The sequence below is a fragment of the Lissotriton helveticus genome, chromosome 5_1 (genome assembly GCF_964261635.1).
Source record: "Lissotriton helveticus chromosome 5_1, aLisHel1.1, whole genome shotgun sequence".
NCBI lineage: Eukaryota > Metazoa > Chordata > Amphibia > Caudata > Salamandridae > Lissotriton > Lissotriton helveticus.
Window position 1 is genome coordinate 2,011,408,955 of NC_136065.1, and position 20,723 is coordinate 2,011,429,677.

Consider the following 20,723-nt stretch of genomic DNA (forward strand, 5'->3'; position numbering starts at 1 on the left):
TTCCATAATTCGTTCGGAGCAGCGTCGCTCTGTCTCTTGAGACATTTATCCCCAAGTAGTTCACTTCATCCGAGCACCATTCAATAGGGTAATCCATAGGGTAGGGTTGGGAAACTGCGGTAAGTGGGAACAGCTGGGATTTCCCCCAATTAATTTTTTCCCCTGACAATTCTCCAAAAACGAGGAACTCTCATAATATGGGGCTAAGGCTAATCTGGAGTTCCTGCAGATATAGGGTGATATCATCTGCATACAGTGAGATTAGCACATGGCTAGTGGGGTACTTGAGAGCCCACTCCCGATGATGCTGCCTGAGCTTGGCCGCAAGCAGATCGACTGCTAAAGCAAATAATAATGGTGAGAGTGGGTACCCCTGCTGCGTGCCTCTTGTGATGTTGAACAAGGAGGAGCAGGGGCCATTCACCACCACTCTGGCACGTGGTTTATGGTATAGTAGTTGTATCCAAGATATGAAGCTATGTGGCATGCCCATCCTCTGTAGTATTCCAAATAGATAATCCCACTCTACTGAATCAAACGCCTTGGTGGCATCTAAGAATACCGCCACCGCAGCGAGATCCGGATCTATATCTTTCATTACCGTGAAGAGGGTTCTCAGATTGTGAGAGGTAGCCCATCCTGGCACTAAGCCTGCGTGATCCGGCACTACTAATGCACCCATGAGGAGGCTCAACAATTGGATAGTACTTTAGCTAATATTTTCACTTCACAGTTTATCATGGAAAGTGGTTTCCAGGCTTAGGCATGAATATAATGGATGCTTCCCTCATTGCGGTTGGTAAAGTGCCTTCCTCTAATGCTTCTTCCTAAACTTGTTTAAGGATAGGGGCTAAGTGTTCTATATACGCTTTATAGAAATTGGCAGGAATGCTATCCGGTCCGGGGGCTTTGCCCGATCAGAGTTTCATAATTGCTGCACGAATTTCATCTATTTTTATCTCGGCAGAAAGGAATTCTCTTTGGGCATCCCCTAGCTATCCAAGGGCAACCGGTTCCAGGTACTGCTGCAGTGTACGCAGCTGTTGCCGTGTTGTGGTGTAGAGTAAGGAGTAAAAGGTCTGAAATGTGTGGAGAATTTCTGATGTGTCTCTAACTACCTTTCCTTCTGGGGTTTAGAGTTTCAGAACATGGTTCGAGAAGCGGGGCTTGCGAATCTTCTCAGCTGGCGCTTTATCTGGTCTTTCCCCCTCCCCATATCTTCGTGCCTTGAAATATTTGCCTTGGAATAAGCACTCTCAGTCTGCTGTGTCTCAGTATTCAGTTATTTTATCTCTAAGTGTTGTTTGTCGGTGTGCAGACGGTGAGCGGCTAATTAACCTGCTCTATTTGGTTTATCTCGTTTTCTAATCTAGAGAGTGTCGAGCGCAGGTCTTTGAGCACTCCTCCCCTCTTAGCAAGGCAAATCCCTCTGATGGTGACATTAAACGCCTCTCACACTGTCGTCATTCGATTAACTGAGCCCATGTTGCTTTGAAAGAAGTCTTGGATTTCCTGGTCAGTTTCTGTACAGAAAACAGACTCTAGCAACATAGTAGCATTTAGGCACCAGGCAATGTGAGGAACACACCCAGTCGGCAGGGCGAGGCCCAAAACCGCCAGGGAGAGGTCCGAATAGGTGCTTGCAAGGTGTTCCGTCCATGTCAGCCACGTGCCGAGGCCCCTAGAGACCACCCATTAATCCAGCCTTGACCATGTCGCATGCACGTTAGTGTAGTGTGTACCCTCTTTCCGTCCTGGATGCAAATAAAGCCAAGTATCCATTAGGTAGTTCTCTATCAAGGTGTTTCGTACTTGTCGTTGGGCACGGGTATAGTGTTAGGGTTGTGGATGTGATCTGTCCTGCTTCAGATCAATTGTCGTGTTGAAGTCTCCCCGCCCAACCAAATTATATGAGCCATAGATTGGCGTAAAACAGTGGGTCATCAAGATTGGGCCTGTAGCAGCTGACTAGCGTGATGGAGTGTGAAGCTAGTTTGCCCCATAGTATACTACAACAACCTTGAGGGTCTGAAATGGAACCCATATGTATATGCGGAGTGTTTTTTTAACTAGGATTATGGTGCCTCGTTAATAGGTAGAGAAGGATGCAAAACAGCTATGTCCTGCCCATCGGGCAGCAAAGCGCTGAGGCCGTTTCGGGTCTAAGTGGGTTTTTTGTAGCATCGCAACGTGTATTCCGTGTCTGTCTAGATATGCCAGTATTTGTCGGCACTTGTGGGGATTACCCAGTCCTCTAACATTCCAGGCTATGAAACGGATCTCTGGTTGGTTGCGGGGATCTGTCATCTGAGTGGGTTGTCCTGTAATCTGTTCCTCCCCCTCCCACATCGACAGCCCCAACTTGTTGTGATCTTTGTATCCTCCCATACGACCCCGATTCCTAACTAACAGTTGTCTTGGCTGCATGGGTGAAACTCTTCTAAACCCCATTTCAGGTCTGTGCAATCGCTCCAGGCAACCCTGCAGCAGTTGACAAAACAACTAAGGAGCAATATCCCTCCCCAAGAGAAAAAAGTGGGAGGGGTGAACAACAAATGATCCAAATCAAACTAGATATCACACCCAATTAAGTCATGCAGTTCGTTATTAAGAGAAAAACAGGAGGAAAAGGAAAACAATAGCTGGGGGATCACCCTGTGGGGTTACTTCAGAGGGCGCATCAACCCACTCTCGTCCTCCCCGAGGTTGAAGAAGGGATGGGAGAGGGTGGCCAGGAATGCGAGTATCTGTGCTCGCTGGATCGCATGGGTCTATGGAAATGATAAAGTGTGTTTGTTGACTGAATCTGCATTTAGCTTTGCAGCTACTCAAATCATAGGCTGGTCTGTGTATAAGGGGACATTTTCCGATTATGCAGTTCACAGTTAATACTCACAACCAGTCCAATATTGTCTCAGTCAGTCATTGTCCGACAGCTGTGATGATGGTTGGTCGTCTGAGTTCTCTCTCTCTCTCGACTCACCAGCTGTTTCTTCAGTTTCTTAAGAAAGTCCTCTACTTGTTGTGGGTTGCGGAATAACTGCTGCTTGTAGCAGTTTTTTCTTGACTGGGACAAATTTTTTCCAGGCGTCTTGGACCACAAGCGTGAAATCAGGGTAGAGGGCAATATTGTGCCCCTAGTATACCAATTGCTGTTTTGTTCTTGCCATCCGCAATGTTGTGTCACGGTCCCTGTAATTCAGTAACTTGGATATTATGGGCCTGGCTGGTGTTCCCGGTGCGGTCTGGGCCAGCGCTCGGCTGACGCCAGAACTGTTATAAAAGATTTGCGAGTCTTTATCGGCACATAGGCAATTGGCATGCTACATTCTGACCAGGGTCCTGCGTTTAGCTCTCGAGCTTACAAAGAGGCCATGGCCAGCATGGGCATTGCATTGCGGTACTCTTCTCCCTTCCATCCTGAGGGAAATGCGGTAGTGGAAAGAAGAAACCGTGACATAAAGCAATCTATAACGGCGAGGGTTTTAGGTTCGGGTGATGGGTGGGTCAAACATTTAACAAGTGTCCAACGTAGTCTTAACAATCTGCCAAGAAATTCTCTAAAAGGTATCACTCCATACGAACTATTGTTCGGTACTAGAATGTACATCCAGGATTTAGATTGTCAGACTTCAGTGGTGAATGAAAAATCCTTTGATATCAAAGACCGTTTGGCTGTTTTACAGGACTTAAATGAAACAAGAAGACGTCTACGTAACATAAAGTTAAAGCCAACAGCCACTGAAGAAAAACCACCTGTCCCAGCAAGACCTGTCTGGATTCCAAAGATTGGGGATCTGGTCAGACAAAAGATCACGGTGAAGAAGGAATTTGGGCCTTCTTACAGAAAAGCAGTACCTGTCTTAGCTGTCAGCGGAACAAGATCAGTAGTACTACCGCCCCTTGCTGGTAAAAAGGAGACCTGAATTGTATCAATCGACCTGGTAAAACCACAATCATGTGGCCAATAATAAATAGTAGGCCCAGTGGACTCCCAAGAAGTAGCAGAAGACCAAATCTTGCTACAATCCAAGAGGTTCAAACTGAGAGACTAATCACTTTTGATTAACCTGCAGTGAATAAAAAAGGACTATGCAACAAAGCCATGGAACTTGTGCCTCTTGAAACCCAAATTGCAACAGTTCGTCAAGAAACACCTGTCTACAACGATGTAGCCTCAGACTATACTAATGTAACAATAGAAGATTCAAAGACAAAAGAAAATCCGGAAGCAATTCCAACACTTGACAGAACTGCATCTGGCTACTTCATCAACTTCGATGACTTTTCGGATGATCCAAATGAGCATGAAGAAACGCCAGCAACAAAAATTTCAAAGAAAAAATGACTGAACTTTTTCATCAACTAAAAGAAACATATCTGATTTCACCATGGATTGAATTTTGGATTGTGTTAGGTGTACTTTTCCTCCTGCTTTGGCTCATCATGGTTCTATGTTTGGGAAAATTCATTGAAGGAAAATATAGTACAATGGACACAGCAAGTCAGAACATCAACTTGGTCCTAAAGCCCCACAAATCCTCTCACATCGAGAAAAGAGAACTGTCATCAGTGAACATCACAGCCAATCCAATACCCGGTGGGGTAGCATGGGACAAAACTGATTATGACATTTATGGCCTGATTGAGCTCCTGAAATATCCACATCAGTTCAAGGTTTCATTAAGTGACTTTGTAAAACCAAGTACTTTCTCTGATGATTGGGACTTTGAAAATATTAATAATATGATGTCAGATTTAGTAATGTCAGCAAAATTCACAGAACAAGATTATTTGCAGGGTTCAGCAAAATATGAAGAAATGTACTGTTATAATCATTATGGTCATCACTATTTGCATAAATCTGCTAATCCTAGAAATGTTTTTAATTATAACCAATAGGAACATTGTGCAACTCCGCCAAAAGGCAGCTCGAAAACATTTTATGAGAAATTCCCATACTTTTCAGGGTTTAACACAACTGATCCAGAAACGTTTTATTTTAAAATGTTAAATAAGACAGGAATGAAATCAATGTTGACAAATACTAAATTGATTTATTCTGAAAAATTTTATGACAAAATGTCTACATTTGGTTTTGGATTTTGGAAAAACAACATTGAAACAAAAACCATCTGGGGTTCAAAAGACTGGCAGGTACAAGGTCTAGAAGCATTATTTAGAGCCTGCATGATCCCAGAACAGATAATATTCCTGAATGACACCATTTAGCAAACAACCTGTCTTGGTTTAGCCAAGATAAAAGACTTAAATAAACCGTCTATTCCGAAGCCCATACCTGATAGTAATAGCACTACAGATGAGGGGATAGACGTATCCCATATTTTACACCAAAACAGAACAAATCCTGATTGGAAAAAATGGTTGATCTGGCCCACAGACACAAATAACTGTCAAGATAGATTCCTGAACAAATTACAGGGGTTAAAACAGAACAGGCCAGACCCAAGATACTCCCAGAGACAACATCCAGGGATAGTTACAACATACAGTGTAGGGAAACTATGCCTCGAATGGCTACAAAAATCCACACTGGCTGAAATTAAGCAACACTTATCTTTACTTAAAGACGGTGCTGACTTGCGTGATTTCATACTGGGACCACGCAAACAGCGTCAAAAACGTTTCATATACGCGCGTATATACGCTGCTTACAACGAAGCTTGGAAAGTAACACAAATTGAAACTGTAGAGAAAATACGAGAAATTGATCATATACATTTGGATAAATCACTTTCTGTAGTGGACAATGGGTTAACGACTCTGTCCTCCAGAATATATTCACTGGACAGCATTGTATCATCTGCTATTGATATAATAGAGCAGGACTTACTAATGTTACAACATGGTCAGTCCCAATTGCGTTCTATTGTACAACTTGGCTGGACGTTGCAAAACCTGTGTTCAGGCTATTTGCCATGGCGTCTAATCAACATAACGTCATTATTTTCTATCTTTAACCTTACTGATAAACAAATCAGTTTGGCACTAAAAGGAGCAGACTATACGATTCTGAGCATTGAAAAACTTGAGAGATTACCATTGACAATGTCAGAGAGACCTGTCATTGAATGGATAATACACGGAACAATTACAATTCCGATAAAAACTTTCCAGTTTAAGTATTGCCAAAAATATATACCAGCAGGTCTGTATGAAAGGTTGGGTAAAGGATACATCAAGTCAACATGGAATTTACCTTATACACACAAATGTTATAGTGAAGGAAAAAAGGAGGTATTTCTTAGTGGTAATAATTGTAAAAAATCACTAAGCGGTACACTTCTGTGTCAAGGTATTAACTTACATGGAGCCTGCGAAGGTTCATCAAATAACCTTTCATGTCACCTGCATGGCACTGCTGCGACACAGATAGAGCCGTTTTTCAGACAGCTTTCCAACGGCAGCTACGTTCTAATAAGTGACCACAGCTGTTGTGGCATGGTGCCAGGAAAAGCCTATCTCGTGAGCGTTACTTCCATGGTCACTTGCTGTATGCAAGTATTGTATCCAAACAGCAATCCAGACATGGAGGCGGCAATATGGCCTTTTTTGAATATCTCTTCTATTCGAATTGATACCTTAAGCAGAATGACGTCTATTCTTTTACAGACAACTGTGCCTTTAACCTCATCCAAAGAGACGTATGATCTGCAAGTTGCAAGGACAGCGGCAGAGATACATACACTATTATCAACAAATTGCCCCGTGCATTTCGTAGAAATGTTAGGTCAAATCTTAAACATGTCTGATACCAGTGGCATCGCACATGTATTTAAGACAATTTTTTCGGGACTGTTAGCACCCTTTGAAACAGTTCTGGGCATTTTTCCGAATTTTGTCCATTCCCTATTCGACGGCCTGCCTCTTCTTTTGGAACTCGTAGCAGGAATTTTATTTTTGATCCTTCTGCTCCGATATGGCAAGCCAAGCCACAGACAAAGCTCCAGCTACAATGGAAGAGACAATCCTAGCAATACGCTACCGAGACCGAATCACTAAAGTCATCGGATTAGCACGGCTAAGAGATCTGAATACAACATGGTTTCTTCATTCAGACCCATCTGGCAGAATTGCATCTTACCTGTGCTTCGATGTCTGCTATGCGGAGAAGAATGCGTGTTGGACGTCTGTCTTACACTACCATCAGCAGTACCAATGGATATCGATACTTTGCTAGGTCCTGTAACGACTCATGCAACGTGTTGTCTCCAGCGGCTACCTATTCTGATGACGGCATTCGTTGAGACTTCACCATTAGGAGTAGGTGGCAGTGAAGTACGAGAGGAAAGCAGCACCAAACAGGTACAACCTTCTGTGAGCATTGCTGATCCAAACATCGATGATAGCAATCATTCTCACATATGCACAATTTCAACTTTTTCGAACTTGGTCGAACTTTCACCTGATGTTGTAGACCAATTTTTCGCAAGCCTGTCTGATATGATGTTCTCCCCTGAACAACGAGAATAACTTTTAAAACAATGAGCACATAGCATTCCCTGAACTCTGAATTCGGCCTTCAGTTTTTGATAAACAAAACTACTGAAAACATTTGGAACTATTTTTTCCCCTGAAAGCGAAATTATTTTTTTTCACTTCCAAAATATTTACCTTTTTTCTGGCACATGGTACTCTGCTTAAAGTAGAACTATTCTTAGAGAACAGAGCTTCTATTTTTAGAGACACTAGAGACAATATTTTACCTCAACCTCTAGCACATGTACAGTATTGTATAAATATGTGATGGAATGGTCTCGACCTTCTTTTCTGTATTCAGAGCCATTTCATAAATGTAATTTTCGCAATTCATTCAGCTAATATTTATGTATGCATTTCCTGAATGATAACACTGCTTGAAAAACGTACAGTATAAATACTCATTTTCGTGTATATACCATACATCATTTCAAATGCAATTTATGTATTTTGGGGTGGGTTGGAAAACACATGCATCGTTATATGTTTAGTATTGCTTAGTATTTAAGTAATGATGGACATTAATACGTGGAGTGGGTGTTGTGAATCTATCTAGGACCCTAATCAAGATATCCCCAATTCATGCCCTTATATGGTTATAACAAAACATATCCTTATAAAGGCATAGGAATCATGTCCATATCTAGTCATAGCCATGCAGTCCAAATATGGCAAGGCTAATCCCATAGACTCCTAGAAAGTACAATGCGTTCTTTAAACAAACCAAGCCTCCAGCAGCCCGGGAAATCCCCCTGCTTTTGTTTTGATTTGCACAAGAACTCCTGGAGTCCAGAAAGAACTGTTAGTTCTTAGTGACGTCTTATGTCCAACCTTACGTCAAACTCGGCACCTTTCAGGTATAAATATACCAACAGTTGCCTTAATCAAGCACACGGTGGTTTGGAGCAGAGCGGCTATCTACTTGCCCGACGCCCAGATGATGCGAGTGCCGAAGGAAGCCGACCCTCCCATTTGACGCACTGAGAGAGACGCTGTCTTTTCTCCTGCCGAGAAATCCAGCTCCGGTGTTTCCAGTCACCCTTGCGGGTTGCTGGCAGATCGAGTCCTGAGAGAGAGATACAAGACCTCCTACATTCTATTACCAAGGTACGGAGCTGACTAAATCCTTAAGAGAATTCTTTTTTTTTTGTAATCTTTTTATTAGTTTCAAAAATAAAAAAGGAAATAGACATATCAGGTGCCATACATCCAGACATGGTAATAGGCGAACAGATGTAAATACAGGATAGATACTAAGCAGTGAAAAAATGGTTGAGACGCCTACGCCAATGTATGAGAAACAGGATGTGTCACAATCTAATATACAATTCACATTAAGCGCAAGCCCTCAGAGTCTGCCCACCCGTAAAATCAGGATAATAAAAGAAGCATGAGCACCAGATACTAGAATACCAACAAAGTCAGGATGTTCCACCAACTATACGTATAAAAGGAAGTGAAGAGAGCGTGAAGAAAAACCTACCCCAACTAGCAGTGTGCCTGTCGCCCCAACTAACTATGTACTAAAAGTAGAAAAATGGAGGAGGGCATCTTCATACATGCTCCCGGTCTCCCCTCCCCCCCGCCAGAACCAAGAATCGCCGGACTAAGGCCTTGAAATCTATTAAGCTGCAAATACTTAGCACAACAGGGGAAACGTCAAACACCGCCCAACCTCCCGAAAGTATCATGATTGCAAACCCCGTGTCCAGCGATACCCAATGTCAAACTTAATCACACAGTCTCATCCTTGACCCTTCCGATCAGACATGGGAGCCCCTTCCGGACGAACTGCCGCTTCCACAGGATAGTCAATGTACAAAAAAGCTGTAGCAAAGTTCAAACCGAGACGTAGCAGAGAGATGAAAAGCCTGAGAACTCCGCAAAGTCTAAAGACTCCCCACACCGTCATAGACTCCCAAGGTTGTTTTGTCCTCCATCTTAGTGGTGTCGATGTATAGGGTAGTGACGCAGTTTCAAACCAACAACAGTTCCCATCAAAAGTCTCCGGAAAGGGAGCATCAAATAGTCCTTCCATAGTCGGCAACAATCGTGGGCCTGACAATCCATTTGCAACATCGAGCTTGCTCCCATCATCGAAAATACTAGTCAGAGGCTCCGACTCCTCCCATAGTACGGGGTCTGCTTCCTCAATCGGAGTGGCCATTTTGGGTATCTCAAGTATTTTCGTTTCGTGCCGTGGATCAGGGTCCGGTCCCATCTGCCCAATTCCAGACAAACACGCTATCAATTTATGAATGTGGGCTTCAACGCAAACATGAAGTGACCTTATGGCTGACAACACAGTTCGTAGTGACGGGTCACTCTCGGTCCGCTCCACAGCTCCTCGCTCGGTTTCGGTCATATTCGCGTCCCCAGAGAGCCCGGTCTCCCCGGGGGGAACAGGTGGACGTGGAGCGGACGACTGCCGAGGGGAGCTTATCGCTGGGGACAATAACAGTCCGAACTCAGCCACGACAGGAGGAGATCCCAACCCCGCGAACACCGGCGGGGCCCAAACCGGGCCACCGGGCCAGGGACCCCCGTCCACCGCTTCAATTGCACGTCGTCACCCCCCCTTCGATGTTCACCAACTCAGTCAACCATCGTCAGCTTCGGTCCAGCAAAAAAGTTTTTCCACCTCTGTAGACCGGACCCTGTCACACAACTTCGGTCGATGTTGTTCAACTGAAACCCGGCTGGGCCAGTACTTGAGACCCCGGCTTCCAGGCTGGTCTAGGCCACAAACTGCCACTCGACGTATCTTTGTCCACCAAACTGGTAGAAATCTCGGGGTTGCGCCATTAAGCTCCAGTCTGGTTCATACACACGGAGGCAGGGCGCAAAATCAGGATAAATACCAGGATCTTCTGGCGGGAGTCGGAGGTCGGCGGAGCCGGGAGCTTACGCGGCCATCTTGTTTCCTAGCGTAGCTCCTCCCCTTAAGAGAATTCTTGATTCAGATTCTTGGCAAAAAACCAACTTAACTTAAAACTGCAATTTACTTACTCCTTCCCACGTATTAGGCTTAGGTCAGGTACACCGGGGTAGGCGTATCTTAGAAGCACCAGATGAGTACGTTAGTCAATGTTTTTATGTATGTATATATTTTATCCGTTTTAAAGTATCATATGGCTAAGAAACCATATCAATGCTTTTACAGTATTATTTCATAAAACTCCTTTTACTGTACGCACTTTACTTCATGATAAGTATTGCAATTGTGGCAACTCATTTCTCTTGCATGAGAAAGAAGACTGCTCAATAAATAACACCTTTTATTGAAAACGCCCGTCTCTCTATTTCTCTGCACTCTGGTGAAACTAAGTATGCACGATTGACTGAGTGAAATAACTGTCTATCGTTTTCACACGACTCTAGAGATATACTCTTTATTCTGAGGGAGCAAAGTTGTCATGTTTATGTGGTTGTCAGAAACTAATCCCTTCTTGTCTATTCAGGAAAGTTAACCCCTTCCTGTTCACTCGAGAAAGTTTCTAGTGACCTCTGAGCTAGCTGGCAAAACTAATTAAGTCGAACATAGTCAGAAGAGACCTAGATGACCTCAGTTCTACGTCTAAACTGCTGTTTATGTTATTCCAATGCGCAGAGCCTATTGGGAATATAGGAACTACACTACAGGCTGACCAGCTTCCTGCTTCAGGGACTTCACAACTGCCCCCATTGCATAGTGCTTCATATTAACGTTGACCCACTAAGTGCTCTAGGTGCAAATAACTCATCAAAGGCTGCTTTTGTATTGAAATGCAAATTTAAAAGTATACTAGCACATGAATGCAAAGAAAAACCCAGACCTCGGCATACAGCATGGGACAAATAGAATTATTTTCAGCAGCTGCATGAAATCACGTGGCATTGTTCAAGAAATGTGGCATGCACTCAGCACTGTGGAGTCAGTGTTCAGATATCACTTAGGTTATTATTATAGCTGGGGTGTGAACTTTTTAATAAGGAATCACATAAATATCAGTCAGCAACCTGGCACCTTTGCTTAGCTGTCATTTTATTCCCTTGTCACAGACTGGATGCAAACCGTGCTCCACTCCCTCTTTAAATCAGCATTTAAACTACTAAGAAAAATATGGATGTAAATTTCCGACGTGCAAAGTAAATCACTGCTTTTCCAGACACTTTACTCAAATGTTGATGTATGTTTTAAAACTGCACTGTACACACATGGTAATGATACTACGCTCTCACAACTTCAAAGATGTATTTAGCTTGCAGTCTTGCCCCCCCACCTCTAGTGTTTCATAACTCACTTCTGCTGTTTCTAAGCACTGTAAATAATGGGTGTTACTGTTGCCCATGTTAATGAAGCACACTTTATCTACATGAAAAATGGAAGGCCGAATTGAACTTCCTGCAGTTTGAACTCGTGACCTGCAGATCACTACATATTTCAGTGGCAAACGTTAACTTGCGGAACCAGTCTGTCAGCATTAACGTTTAGCTTATAGGCAGGGCAACTCAATTATACGGCAAGAGTAGGCCAAATTATGCGGTGGGGTTTACTAAATTATGCTGCAATTAAATCAACATTATGCTGCATAATTATGATCGAATCGGTTCGATATGTTATCATTTTTAGGTCTAGCCTAGCGGTGCAGCGCATGCGCTGTTCGCTTTGCAAGGCATGCAGTATACAGTATAGTGGGGGAAGCTCCGCCCACTTTCCGTGCATCTTTTTTATTGGCTTAAATTGTAAATTCTGCATTCTCATTCGTTTAAGCTTGTTAGTCCCGTTTTCTCCTTCTATGGCTATCGGCCCCTTTACTTAAAAAACGTTTTTGTTCCCCTGCCTCCCCCTGTTCCTTCCCGCAGTCCGTGATTTCTCTGCCCACCACCCCTCCTAACCCCCACTCCTGTTCGTATGTTCTTGGAAGCCCACACGTTTGTTTACAATGCAATAGGTCTCGTCAAGCTGCTAGTGTAAGAGGAAAGAGTGGGGTGTTCTGCTGGGGGAAGGAGCGAGCGTGGCGTGGGGACATGTCTGCTAGAGAAGTTCTGGTGTTTTTTTTGCAGGACGTTCTTCTTTGCTGCGTGGAGGATAGTGGTCCCTTTCGCTGCTTTTAGTCAGGGTTCTATGGATCCCTCAGGGCTCTGGGGCCTGGTGCCACTGCACCTGGGGCACCAATGGTAGATACGCACTTGGAAGGGTGGGGACATGTTGGTAGGGGAGGGTGCTGCTCTGTACATGTACAAGGAGGGTGCACATTGCTGAGGAAAATGACAGCTCTGTAGAAAAGAGGCGTTAGCCTATCTCTGCCAGACTATAGATAGGAGATGCCCGCTACAAAGGTGCTCTCTGTGGGACATACTCTCTCCCAGAAGAGGGGACTCTCTATGGGGCGAGATCTGTGTATTTTTGGGGCGCGTCGGGTAGGAGGCAGAGGATCTCTACTGAGTCTCCGTGAAGGAACCTCCTTGCACAAGGGTACGTGGAATGGCTGTTGTGCACACACCCAAAAGGAGACACATATGGGTGATCACCATACTATACTCACTACTACAAGCATCAGGCAAGGTGTAAGTAAGGTAGTGCATCCTACTGTATGAGTAGTGTAAGGGATGTACACTACAACAAACAGATAAGATGTGCACACTACAATAATGGAGTGTATTCCACCAGAAGTAGCAGGAAACGTGTTTTGATGCACAGGGAGATGAACTGATTTGCCTGGAGCCTAGAGGCAGACTCGAACCTGGTACCCAGCTTCAAAATTGGCAGCTATAGCTGTAATCTGAACAAGCAGTGCGCCGTTGACTACAATGTAAGTAATTGTGAATGGTCTGCTTGCGTTTGAGGGCTGTTAACAGCTGTGATGTCAGGGTTAAGGTTCGCTGAATCTTGCACCTTTCTTTTTGGTCATTGCTTCTCCGTCCCACCCATCCAGTGATAGAAGTGGGCGGGGACGGAAGGGCACGGCGTGCCCCTACTTCTAAAAAATGTTTCAGTCCGTTACCCTACTTCTTGCTTTCAAAAAAGCGTCCCGGGTCGGCAAGAATAGTCCAACTTTAAAATGATAACTTTTTTCATTCCGCTTCCAGGGGCTGCTCGCACTTCTCTGTAGCAGCCCCCGCCCCTCCCTGAGCTCGCACAGACCGAGGGCAGGCCATTGTCATTCCGATTAAGGCAGATTAGCCCCTTTAGAGTGACAATGCGCCCACCCTCTGCCTTTAACATATCAAGTGCCCCTGAGATCGGAGTTGGTGATTAGAGAGGAGTTTTCCCCAAGCAGAGTACTGTGGGGAACTTGACACCTTTGTCAATGTTGTACACGGAGTGAAGTGAACTGGGCAGGAGCAGTGACCGGACAGAAGAGGCGACAGTAAAGGAGAGGTACTAGGGCAGGAGAGGTGTCGGGGCAGGAGAATTGACAGGACAGGAGAGGTGACGGGGCAGGAGAGGTGACCGGGCAGGAGAGGTGACGGGGCAGGGGAGGTGACGAGCACGAGAGGTGACGGGGCAGGGGAGGTGACGGGGCAGGGGAGGTGACGAGCACGAGAGGTGACGGGCAGGGGAGGTGACGAGCACGAGAGGTGATGGGGCAGGGGAGGTGACGGGGCAGGGGAGGTGACGGGGCAGGGGAGGTGACGGGGCAGGAGAGGTGACGGGGCAGGGGAGGTGACGGGGCAGGGGAGGTGACGGGGCAGGGGAGGTGACGGGGCAGGGGAGGTGATGGGGCATGAGCTAGAGCAGTAACCGGACGTGAGCGGTGAAAGGACAGGAGCGGTGAAAGGACCAGGAGCGGTGAAAGGACCAGGAGCGGTGAAAGGACAGAAGCGGTGGGCAGGAGCAGTGAACAGGACAGGATCAGAGAACAGGACAGGAGCAGGGAACAGGACAGGAGCAGGGAACGGGACAGGAGCAGGGAACGGTACAGGAGCAGGGAACGGGACAGGAGCAGGGAACGGGGCAGGAGCAGGGAAAGGGGCAGGAGCAGGGAAAGGGGCAGGAGCAGGGAAAGGGGCAGGAGCAGTGAACGGGGCAGGAGCAGTGAACGGGGCAGGAGCAGTGAACGGGGCAGGAGCAGTGAACGGGGCAGGAGCAGTGAACGGGGCAGGAGCAGTGAACGGGGCAGGAGCAGTGAACGGGGCAGGAGCAGTGACTGGGCAGGAAGAGTGACTGGGCAGGAGAAGTGACTGGGTAGGAGAAGCGACGGGGCAGGAGAGGAGACGGGGCAGGAGAGGAGACGGGGCAGGAGAGGAGAAGGGGCAGGAGAGGAGACATAATAGGAGAGGCGACAGGGGAGGTGACGGGGCAGGGGAGGTGACGGGGCAGGGGAGGTGACGTGGCATGAGCTAGAGCAGTAACCGGGCGTGAGCGGTGAAAGAACAGGAGCGGTGAAAGGAAAGGGGCGGTGAATGGGGCAGGAGCGGTGAACAGGACAGGAGCAGTGAACGGGACAGGAGCAGTGAACGGGGCAGGAGCAGTGAACGGGGCAGGAGCGGTGAACGGGGCAGGAACGGTGAACGGGGCAGGAGCGGTGAACGGGGCAGGAGCGGTGAACGGGGCAGGAGCGGTGAACGGGGCAGGAGCGGTGAACAGGGCAGGAGCGGTGAACAGGGCAGGAGCGGTGAACAGGGCAGGATCAGTGAACAGGGCAGGAGAAGGGAACAGGGCAGGAGAAGTGACGGGCAGGAGAAGTGACGGGCCAGTAGAAGTGACGGGCCAGGAGAAGTGACGGGCCAGGAGAAGGGAGGGGGCAGGGGAATTGACGAAGCAGGAGTGTTGATCGAGCATGAGCAGGAGTACTGACTGGACTGGAGCAGTGAAATGGCAGGAGCAGGCGTTTCCCAGGGCGACTGGAAGGGTAGGGGGCCAGTTTAGTTTGGGGGGACCGGTTTTGTACAAGTGCAGGAGTTTTAAAAACACTGCAAAGTTCTTTGTATATTCAGCAGGTTTCGGTCAACAATACAAGTGCCAAGATAACTTTGGTGATCAATGTACCTGCTGGAGAGAGATGGGAGCATGTTTTGTCTAGTGGCTGTTTTACTCATCTAAGGTAGTGCAGAGTGGCAATATGCCTGCTGCAAAGAACATGTACCATGCATATCAAAGAGCAATATGTTATGTGCATAGTTCAGTGGGTACTGCTTTGTGTTCACTTCCCAAATGAAAGGACACTTGAATACGGGAGTGTCCTTTCGGGCTGGACTGTTCACATTGGACGCAGGATCAAGACTGATTTGCATATGGCTCGGTCCAAACTGGAATGGCATAGTGAGCAAAAAACAATGGATTTAAGCCCATATCTCTGAACTGGGGTGAAAGTATGACATTGTTCTGCCTTCTGTCCATCAATTGTTCTTTTTGCATTTGTCACCCCGAGTGGGACAGGTATGCTCAGACAATAGTCCCGTGCTCTCCATGCCACTGGAATCAAGCTATCCTGGTTGTTGAGGGATGAAAGCCCGAAACCGGTCCTAGGATGCATGATTCCGGTCCAGGGAGGACATGGCCTGGCAGTTCGGGCTGGACTGTTCTCATTGGGTGCAGGATCAAGACTGATTTGCATATGGCTGGGTCCAAACTGGAATGGCATGGTGAGCAAAGAAACAATGGATGTAGGCCCAGATCTCTGTACTGGGGTGAATGTATGATATTGTTCTGGATTCTGTCCATCAGTTGTTCTTTTTGCTATATTATGATTGAGCAGCTAGCTGGCTGACATGAATATGAAGGAGCCTTTGTGGGTTTCCTTGAGTCTAGATTCTCCTGAAGAGTCCCTTTCTCTTCTGAGCCTTGCTTAACACATGTGTACATAAGGAGCCCTGTATTCATGACCTCAATATTTGAGACAAAAAAGAATCATGGATTTCTGAACAATGAGAGCAAAAGCATTAAGGTAACATGTTGTTCCTGCTTATAATTCACATGCTTTACATAAACCTGTATTCCCTATGCGTGTTTGCTTTTTCCTGAATTAAACCTCAAATAAACATATCCATTCTTTTAATTAAATAATGTATAAGCTGTAACTGGTCAGTGAAATTCTAAACGTACTAAAAATTGGTATGTTTTGCTATTTCTAGCCACACCCCTGACTCCGCCCACTGATTCAATCTTCGGTTATTCCCGCCCCCTGATTCTCCACCCACAGTTCCCCTACTTTTGTTTTCCCACTTCGACCACTGCACCCATCCATCTACTGGGACTATTCCCCGGTAAGTGCGATGCAGACATAAAACTGTCAGCCATACGGCCATTTATAGGATCAGGCCACCCTGGCAAGCTGGTAAGCTAAAACAAGAATTTGCAATGCAATAGGTCTCGCATTTTCACGAGTTTGAACTATTGACGTTGCAAATGACAATTTCTTTTATTTTTGTTTTCGTATTTAAAACCTAAATAAAAGGCATTGTCATTTACAATGCCAATAGCTTAAACTCACGTAAATGCGAGACCTATTTGCATTGCAAATGCTTGTTGCACATGGTAACACTGTCTGGACAAAGGTTTTTCTTTATTAGCACTAGTTAAACACCCAAACACAACAATATGCAACCTAAAGCTGAACAGTCTATTATTTAACTCCTATTTAGTTTGTCAATCGTTCCTTACAGGAGCAGTCACCAGACACACTGCAAGATGTTTTTAAGTATTGGCTACTAGACCGTGGCTAAAAGGTATTAACAAACCAATAAGTCCTTAAGACGATACCTATATGTTTTCCCAATGCTTATTTTAATTGTTGTAATTGTACCATTTTGAACTTGAAAATGCAGGAATGACGGTCTGCTCGGCCTCACAGGCTTTTCCATCCCTGCATTTTGAAAATGCAATCATAGCTAACTACTACAGATGTGGAAAAAGCCTTATCAATATGAGCACATTTCAGTACAGGGCAAAAACGCAAGAACCCTACAACCCCAATCTATATATAACGTCCAACCATTTAAATCTCCAAGGAGGGTGAACTCAGTAGTTTCTGGAGAGCAGTCAAACTCTTATCCCACACCACCAAGATTCGAGGTGCGTTTCAAACTAACAAGAAGTCTCATGCTATACGCCAATACATCTCAATATCTCACCCAGGAAGGCATTGAGAATAATTACCGGGCATTTGCTCATATTTTGAGATTCTGGAATACCCTGATCTTGTACTTCAAAAAGAATTGATATAACACATCTAATGACAACTTAGGCAAATCCATGACCCTCACTCACTCCCAGACCTCAAGCGCATCATCAATAACACTTTACCTCATATGTCGTCCCTCTTAACCGGATGTTAAACACCCCCCACCCCCAGGCCCGATGTAGTACTGTGCTGTCCATGGACTCGCTACTATCCTTCAGTTGTTCGGGGACTCTGTGACGTCACATAACACGTTTGTTCGCGTGCTTACAGCAGAGCGCCAATAGCGAATAGGTTACGTAAAGGGATAGTGTAACGTCACATGGAACGTAGCTGCCGTATCAATGTGGGCACATGATGCAAACTAAAATGGCCGCTGCTTTGAGGGACTTCGACCGAGCAGTCAAACCAAAACCGCTCCTGTGTTTTGGCCAATGGGTTCCTCGTTACTTGAACGCCGTTGCGCAACCGATTTCTCCGTCCCTTGTTCATATAAGCACCCGGGTTCTCTTTTCTTTTGAAAGAAGTGACTATGGAACGGCCGGAAAGACGTCAGGAGAGGCGTCACAATGTATGAGTAGATAGGCAGTCTAGGACCGTACTCCGTGTCCAGCTGGAGTAGGGGAAGGAGGGAATGGGGAGAAGTGAACTAGACACTCACCAACGCTGTCTACCATCGTCAGCTTACAGTGTGCGGGGGTAAGGAGTTTCCACCTGAGGATGGGACAGGTAGGTACTTCCCTACTCCATATGAGGCCAGATAGTAGGCCTTTTAGGTATGGTCCAATATGATATTCATTGAGGAGTTCTTGGGTAGCTCCTTGCAAATCATAAACAAGCATTAGCAAATGCAATAGGTCTCGATCCTATAATGTGAGTGCAATAGGTCTCGATCCTATAATGTGAGTGCCGAGCAGCTGGCGTTGGTAATGTTTATTTGCAAAGTATTGTTGAAAAGAAGGGGGAAAAAAGATGTCCAAATATATTTTATGGTATTTGCAAGGTGTATGCTGATAGTAATGTTGATAAATGTTTAAATATTGTATAATGTATAGTGTAGATACTGTTTATAAAGGAAATTATAAACAATAAAAGGAGGAAGGAAACAAGGAATTGTGGGAATGTAAATGGAAGTGTTTGCCAAGGATTCATTTGTTTTACACAAAATCAACCTCTATAATCAAACAATCATTTGCAATGCAATAGGTCTCGCATTAGTAAAAGTTTGAGCTATTGGCTTTGCAAATAATAATGAAAGCAGGCATTAAAAAGGAGAAATGTTTTTATTTATCCTGACTTTTCCCAATTTGCTTTTGTGCTGCACTGTACAGCACACTTACAAAGAGGAAGACGTTTTAAAGTTGGATTAAGCATGCAATTATGTACCAGAAGGATTCCCTTCCATTATAAAACCTATGCTATACTCACACAGACAATATGGTGCAATGGTGGATGTGTCACGCTAGACAGCATGATTCTGCGCCAGTGCTAGATAGAGAGTAGGAAAGTGACATATTTGCATATATGGTGCTTAGTAGGCATATAACGTGCGATTCGTAACACCATACTTTACCCCCTCTTTTCCCACCACAAAAGGCACCATACCAGTGGCTGGTCTTCACTGCGTAGTCTTTATTAATTTTCATATAACGCCGTCTTTATTTGTAGATGCACTGTCAATATTAGACCAACTTTTATTAACCAATCCAACGCACATTGATAAGCATTGGGTTGCACAGTATTCGTTTGAACCACAGGTTACAGTTACAATTGTATTCACAGTTCAGGATCTCCAGAGACACACTGTATGCGGGCTGTACCAGCTTGACACAACCCATCTCCATTGCTTCCATTTCAGGCAACTACCCGTCGTCTACCTCCTAGACGCGGCCACCAGGGCACTGCTTTGCGTCTTTCCTTGCGCACCAGCTTTTACCAAGTTGTTTCCTCCAAGCACCGGCATCTCGGTTAGGGCCGCAGAGTCCAGGGCCACCAGCAGGAGGGCCCCCTCTCCCGCCAGCCCGAAGCCCCATTGACTGCCCTCCCTGTTCCAGGATCGGCTAGTCCCCATCAAACAGGGGTCCCTGCCATTTTCCTTGCCCGGGACCTCGTAGCTCCACCTTTAAAATGAGGGATGGGTGGGTGGGCAACTTTGCTTCTGGCTGCGACCCGCTCGGCACCCGAGGCAAGAGGACAAAGAGGGCTTCTCCCTCGTGTTCAGTGTTCTTATCCTTTTCCCTGGAAGGGTCGCCTGCGCACCAAGGTGACGCACTACGTGCCTGCCCTACCTCCTCATATTTCCTAGCGGCCCCTCCCACTCGCCCTGACCAGATGTGCACTGGCCCAGCCTCTCTATTGCCTCTCGCACGAAATGCTACTAAGGGCCCCCCTCCCCTATGCGCGGGGGGCCTCTCATAGTAGACATATAACATGCGATTCGTCCCACCATACTGGGCGAGAGCGCCAGTAGGCTCCTCGCCCTGTGGCGGTGTCCCGGGCAAGAAAAATGGCAGGGACTCCTGTTTGACGGGGACTGGCCGATCCTGGAACAGGGAGGGCAGTCAATGAGGCTCCGGGCTCGCGGGAGAGGGGGCCGTCCTTCTGGTGACCCTGGACTCTCCGGCCCTACCCTAGATGCTGGTGCTTGGAGGAAACAACTTGGTAAAAGCTGGTGCGCAAGGAAAGGCGCAGAGCAGTGCCCTGGTGGCCGCGTCTAGTAGGTAGACGACGGGTAGTTGCCTGAAATGGAAGCAATGGAGATGGGTTGTGTCCTGCTGGTACAACCTGCCTACAGTGTGTCTCTGGAGATCCTGAACTGTAAATGCAATTGTAACTGTAACCTGTGGTTCAAACGAATACTGTGCAACCCAATGTTTATCAATGTGCGTTGGATTGGTTAATAAAAGTTGGTCTAATATTGACAGTGCATCTACAAATAAAGACGGCGTTATATGAAAATTAATAAAGACTACGCAGTGAAGACCAGCCACTGGTATGGTGCCTTTTGTGGTGGGAAAAGAGGGGGTAAAGTATGGTGTTACGAATCGCACGTTATATGCCTACTAAGCACCATATATGCAAATATGTCACTTTCCTACTCTGTATCTAGCACTGGCG

The 20,723-nt window shown here is 45.9% G+C and overlaps 2 protein-coding genes across 6 annotated transcripts in view; one reads left to right on the forward strand and one right to left on the reverse strand.

The window, feature by feature from the left end:
• The window catches only part of LOC144756179 (E3 ubiquitin-protein ligase TRIM17-like), a 401,785-nt gene extending 383,856 nt beyond the window's left edge, over nucleotides 1–17,929 (reverse strand). Inside the window, exon 1 of one of the 3 annotated variants that reach the window (XM_078645769.1) lies at nucleotides 17,732–17,929. In XM_078645769.1, the coding sequence (XP_078501895.1) occupies nucleotides 17,732–17,736 (5 nt within the window). In that variant the 5' untranslated portion in view covers nucleotides 17,737–17,929. The remainder of the gene's footprint in view (nucleotides 1–17,731) is intronic. The other 2 variants (XM_078645768.1, XM_078645767.1) reach the window with 2 other exon arrangements.
• Nucleotides 1–20,723, forward strand: part of LOC144756180 (E3 ubiquitin-protein ligase TRIM39-like) — a 472,432-nt gene that overhangs the window by 38,683 nt on the left and 413,026 nt on the right. For 2 of the 3 annotated variants that reach the window (XM_078645770.1, XM_078645772.1), the window contains exon 1: nucleotides 17,941–18,335. The exons of the other annotated variant lie outside the window; for it this stretch is intronic. Coding sequence is in view for 1 of the 2 variants with exons in the window: in XM_078645772.1 (XP_078501898.1) it covers nucleotides 18,327–18,335 (9 nt within the window). In the remaining variant the exon portion in view is untranslated. Of the gene's footprint in view, nucleotides 1–17,940; nucleotides 18,336–20,723 lie in introns of those variants that run through there. 3 annotated transcript variants of the gene reach the window in all.